Genomic DNA, 5,650 nt, shown 5'->3' on the forward strand with positions numbered 1-5,650 from the left:
GTTGTCACCAGGGGACCAGGCTTAGCTGGTTCCTTCTACCAAAACCAATCTATGAACTGCACCATTCTCTCTCCCATCCGCAAAGCAGACACGTCTAATGTTCTTCACTGGTGTTTTGGCTACACCGATGTGATGTACATAATGATGCCGCTGAGGCTTGAGTAGCCCGATCTATGTTGGATCTAGACCCAGATGGACAGAATCGAATTGGGGAACCCCAGACCCCAAGCATGACAAGAGTGACAAAACCTGCTTTTTAATCACTGTTTCATTCACCGAACACTCACAAATCTCTATCATATGCCATCACTGGGTTTGACAATAGGGAATGAAAACACATATTGCATATGGGGTATCTATATAAACTTATCTAGATAAAGCTTAAGTGTCCCTACTTTTCGGCCCTGAAAGTCAACAGCTAGGAAAGTACCCAATAGAAATAACCTCACTTATGGAGTACATTTTATGGATGTAGATGTTTGGTACAGTTTATTTATAAAATAATTAAAAACTAAATTAAAAACTGGAACTAGTCCAAATGTAATAGCGTAATGGTCTGTAATCATTGAGCTGTAATCAGTGAGTTGTAATAGTGCATGATCATCTTGATGCACTAGGCTTATGATTGAGTAAATTAGGCAGCTCTTAAAAATACTGGAACGATCTGGGAAAGTCTTACAATATTAAGTATAAATAATAAAAATACAAAATTACATTCATATCATGATTACAATAATGCCCCTCACCCCCCAGACATACAGTAAAAAGAAGTAAGAAAGCAAGTAAGCAAACAGAACTATCATAAGCCTAGAAAAAAAAGGACTTGAGAGAAATAAACCAAAATGTTAATAGTGGCTAGCTTTGGGTAATAGCATTTTTCCTACCTTCCAGGAAGGAAATTTTACTCAAATTATGCCTCAGAATTCATATATGCCACAATAAGACAGGAAGAATGTAGAGGTAAACCACCCACATCCTTATACTGACATTTGCCCTGCTGTTTACCTAGCTTTCAGAAATAAAATAAGTTTTAATCTTTTCTATTTTATATATTTTTTAAATTAGCTTTTGCTGGGGCGCCTGGCTGGCTCAGTTGGAAGAGTATGAGACTCTTGATCTCAGGATCATGAGTTCAAACTCCACGTTGGGTGTGGAGATTACTTAAAAATAAAATCTTTAAAATAAAACTAGCTTTTGCTACTTTTGGGGGGTGATCTACAGTTCACATTACAAATCAAGTAAAAAAAAAAGCCCCAATTTGAATTAAAAACACTAGTAATGTTGCTTTTTCTCTACTCCTATGAGACTCCCTTCTAAGCCTGTGGAGAAGACTTTGTGAAGACCTGATGCCTGAGCAGTAGCAACCATTTTGTAACCATGAAGTGACAACCTCCTTTCCCCCAAAGAAAAGCCAACAAAATGTTGGGGGAAAGGGAAACATTTTAAGAAAAGAGTCCCTGATGATGTCATTGAACTGCCAGACAAACTTTGGAAATGCCATCTTGACTTTGTCATAAGAACACAGGAAATGTTCTAGGGTTTTTGAGGAACAAGGACTTCCTTTGAACATTTCTTCACTTTCTCAGTTTTTAAGGGCTAATTATTATCATAAGAGGTGAATATATCATAAATGATTTAATTGTATTAATTTTAATTTATTACTTTTTTTGCTTTTTAAAAAAATTACTTATTTCTTTTTAAAAAATATTATTATTATTATTATTTTTTAAAGTAGGCTCCATGCGCAGTGTGGAGCCCAACACAGGGCTGGAACTCACGGTCCTGAGATCATGACCTGAGCTGAGATCAAGTCTAACACTTGACCGACCGAGCCACCCAGACACCCTATAGGTCCCTTTTAAATTGTTACAAATAAGCTGTGACAAACACCATTATGCATACAGTTTTCTTCTGTCTTATGCATAGAAATAGAATATTTCTATTTTTATTCAGTTTTATTCTGTCTTATGCATAGAAATAGAATATTTCTATTTCTATGCATAAGACAGATCCTTGGCAGAGTATTTTGCTGGTCAAAGGGTAACAACAGTTTAAGGCTCATCATTCACATTAGCCGCCTCCCCCCTGCCCCGTTAGCCCAACTAACCCAGGGACCAGCTCTTTTGTGGGGGTCTTAGCCTCTTGATAGTGATGCTATGTGCTCAAAATGCTGGGCTATGTAGTTAGTGCTGGTGGTGAGCTCCCCAGACATTTCCCCGAAGAGAGCCAAGGTTGTGGCCCGACGGGCCTTTGTGGTTCTTACTATGATTGTGAGGCTCACACCTCAGCAGCAACCGTCAGGGAAATTTTAAAATACAAGGTTTATTACTCACAGGGGTACACAGCATGCCCGCGCCCCCCCCCCCCCAGTGAGGTCACTGGTAAAGAGAGAGGGAGAGCATAGACCTGGGGTTCTGCCTTTATTGGGGTTAAGGGTGGGGTGCCTGGGGCTTTGTGGGTTCCCTGTTGGTAAATGTAAAGCCTAAGTGCAGGAATTAGAGTGCAGGAAGGGAAAAGCAGGGTTGCTCAAGTGGCCAGCTGTATAACTTATGGACGGGGCAGCCTAGCTCTTTAAATGGCAATATGTCTTTGACACGGAGGCCTCGGCAATCCAAAGCTGACATTACAATCAGTAGGGCTCATTGCCAGGCACTGCCACTCCCCGGCAGACTGCACGGACCCGTGCGTGTTTGATGATGGAGCGGAAGTCTGCAAGGCCAGCCTCCACCTTGCCCCTTGAGGAGCTGAGGCTTCCCCAGTTCTGCTGTCTCCATCTGGGGTGTGTTCTAGCTTGGGGTGTGCTCCTCCAGACTCCATGGCATTATCATCTGTGTCACCTCGATGCTATCTGAACAGCTGGGGCACATAGCAGGAGGCTCTGGGGCAGAAATGCTTGATCTCCGGATCTGCTCTTGTGAGAAGTCACCTGCTAACCGGGTCACACCAGCATCTCACCTCCTCTCGCTATAGAAACCATTTCCCCCTCAAGAGGCAACCGAGCCATGGCTGCAAATAGCCTGAACTTTTGTGGCGACCAGAGCTCCCTTGCCTTATGCAACTCACAGCATGACACCAACACCAGCGATTTTAAATATCCCCCCTTGGTTTCCTCAACTTTCTGTCTTCTAATGCCCCGCGGCTGCCTATAAAGAGAAAGACAGGGTTTAGACCCCAGAAGGAGGCAGCAGCTGCAGGTCTCCGGTCCCAGCTCCACTTGGCCACCGCTGGAGCTCACACCCTCTGCTGCCCAGACCCCGGGAGGTCCCCGAAGCTGTCCTGCCCGTCCTGCTTCTCACCGCGACACTCTGTTCCCAGACCTCCTGTTCCTCTTGTGCGTCTGTCCTCCCTTCCTCCTTTTGCCGCTGCCCTCCCCCTCTCTGGCCCTAGCTTGGACCCCAGGGCCAAAGTCTTGTGCCTGAGCCCCTCTAAGTAGAGAACTTCAGAGGGATTTCCAAGACTATTTCCCGAGGAGGAGTTTCTTTCCCACAGTGCTTTAGCCATTCTGTTGTCCAGCTCCGCGAGAGAGTGGGAGGGAGTCCCATTCTAAGGATGGAAAAATGGGCGCCCAACTGGGACTTCGAGAAGAGGTAGAATCTGTGTCCGACTGGCTCCCAGGGCTGTGGCTTTTGCTCTCCTCATGAATTCCAGATGAACTGCCCCGGGAGAGCCAGAAAGGGCGCAGTTTGTCCAGAAAGTTCAGTTCCCGAACTTCAGTGGAGAGACACGGAGACGCCAACCCAAGACAGGCAGAGAATGAGAAACATGGAAGGAGACACAGAAATAAAAATGGCAAGGAAAAGAAGAAACACCAGCTTCCTTCTGGATGTGTTTGTCCCCACATCCCCACATCTGCGCAGGGCTGCCTCCTTCCAGTTCTTCCTGACCCTCAGGGATTGGCCGGCTCACCCCATCTTCTGAAGAGTGACTTAGGATCTCTCTGTCGGTGCTGACACCCCGACCTCCTGCTGCTTCTTCTATATCTCCCGGCAGATTCCTTGGAAATTTGTGGTCGACTATTATGAGACCAGCAGCCAGTGCTCCAAGCCCGGTGTCATGTAAGGCCTAGTCTTCTTGCGCAAGGAGATGAGAGGGCTGGGATGAGCCCCCCGCCCTTGGAGGACTCAGCCTTCTGAGGCCCATTGGAGCACAGGGCACCAGGGGAGGCCACTGCCATGTTTTCTGACCTGGTCTGGTGCCTGTGGGGAGTCCTGAAGGAATTGCCTCTGCTGTTGAGGTGACAGCAGGAAGTTGGCTTTCCGAGCGGACCCCTGTATGAGACCCAGAGGAGGTCATGAACCCTAACATGGAGGGTGCATTTTATGAGCATGTGGACAGGCCCTGAGAGGTCTGAAGTAGAGAAGGATGGAGGGGGTCACAGTGGGCCCAGGATTCCCCTGCTAGATTCCTCAGCGTGTAGCCCTTTCACACCTCTCCACAGCTTCCAAACCAAAAGAGGCCGGGCAGATCTGTGCTGACCCCAGGGAAGCCTGGGTCCAGAAGTACATCAGCGACCTGGAGCTGAATGCCTGAGTGGCCCGGAAGCTACAAGGAAGGTGTTAACGTCTATGTGCAGACTGGAGAGAAGGCACCTGAGCTGGGGCAATGACCTTGGAACTCTGGAGGGCATCTCTTCGACGGGTCCCACCCCCACCCCCAGCCACACTCTGCAGCCCTCTTTAACTTTAATTTTAGCTTATTTAACTTTTGTAATTTATTTCCCTTCTTGAATTGTGTGAATGTAATAAGTATTTTCTCGGACTTCTCATGACATTCTCTTCACCCGCTCCCCTCTTCAGTTCTCCTCACACTCAATCTGTGGGTGATCCATCAGCAGGATTAGCTCTCTCTTGTAGCAGTCTTTTCATACATATCAAACAACAAATGCTCACGGGACAGTTTACCCAGCACTGCGTTTCAAGATATTGAAGGTACTTCGATAAAAGGTAAACCAGCCTTTTCCTTGCGATGACTCCATTGATTTTGTTTTCCCGACTAATCAGAACCACGGGCTGAGAAGGATACTGGGGGAAGAGGAGAGACATCTGAAGAGGGGCAGAAACCACCAGAAAGGAACAGAGTGCTAGCACAGGGGTGCCAGACTCTCGCTGGAGACACTTTCCTGGAAAGCTGAAACTGGCGCATTCTTTTATCACCAAGTCATGACTGATACTCTCTCAGGCATTTTTCTGCTTAAATGGGTCCTGAGATGATGCATCCTGTGATGCATATTTGTGCGCACACGTTCATTTTCGTAAGTGAAGCTTTCCTCAGAATGATGGCTAACATTTGTCGAGTGTTTAGCAAATGCTGGGTGCTTGGGTACTTCTGTTAGTGACGGTCTAGCGAACCTGCCTGCAGTCTAGCAAGGACTCCTGTTGGCTGAGAGGCCTGGTCAGCGTCTCAGGGCTTCTGTGCTCTGCTTTCTGGGAGAATGTTCTCCATAGCTATATCTGAGGTGAGGGTTGGAGGCTTAACAGTGGCCAGAGTTAACAAATAAAAGCACAGAATGAATGATTTTTTAATATAAGTGTGTACCAGGCAATATTTGGGATAAACTTACAAAAAAATCATTTGGTGTGTGTCCGAAATTCAAATTTAACTGGGAATCCTGTATTTTATCCGGGAATCCCACTTAGGGTGAAGACTTTTA

At 46.3% G+C, this 5,650-nt stretch overlaps 1 protein-coding gene across 1 annotated transcript; it reads left to right on the top strand.

Moving 5' to 3' along the window:
- The first annotated feature begins 2,696 nt into the window (after positions 1-2,696).
- LOC113939090 (C-C motif chemokine 3-like) lies at positions 2,697-4,530 on the top strand. Its single transcript, XM_027624675.1, is given in 5 exon segments — positions 2,697-2,779; positions 3,252-3,331; positions 3,941-4,055; positions 4,439-4,460; positions 4,462-4,530. Coding segments are annotated over 5 exon segments (369 nt in total).
- The last annotated feature ends 1,120 nt before the right edge of the window (positions 4,531-5,650 follow it).

Source organism: Zalophus californianus, chromosome 16 (genome assembly GCF_009762305.2).
Source record: "Zalophus californianus isolate mZalCal1 chromosome 16, mZalCal1.pri.v2, whole genome shotgun sequence".
Taxonomy (NCBI): domain Eukaryota; kingdom Metazoa; phylum Chordata; class Mammalia; order Carnivora; family Otariidae; genus Zalophus; species Zalophus californianus.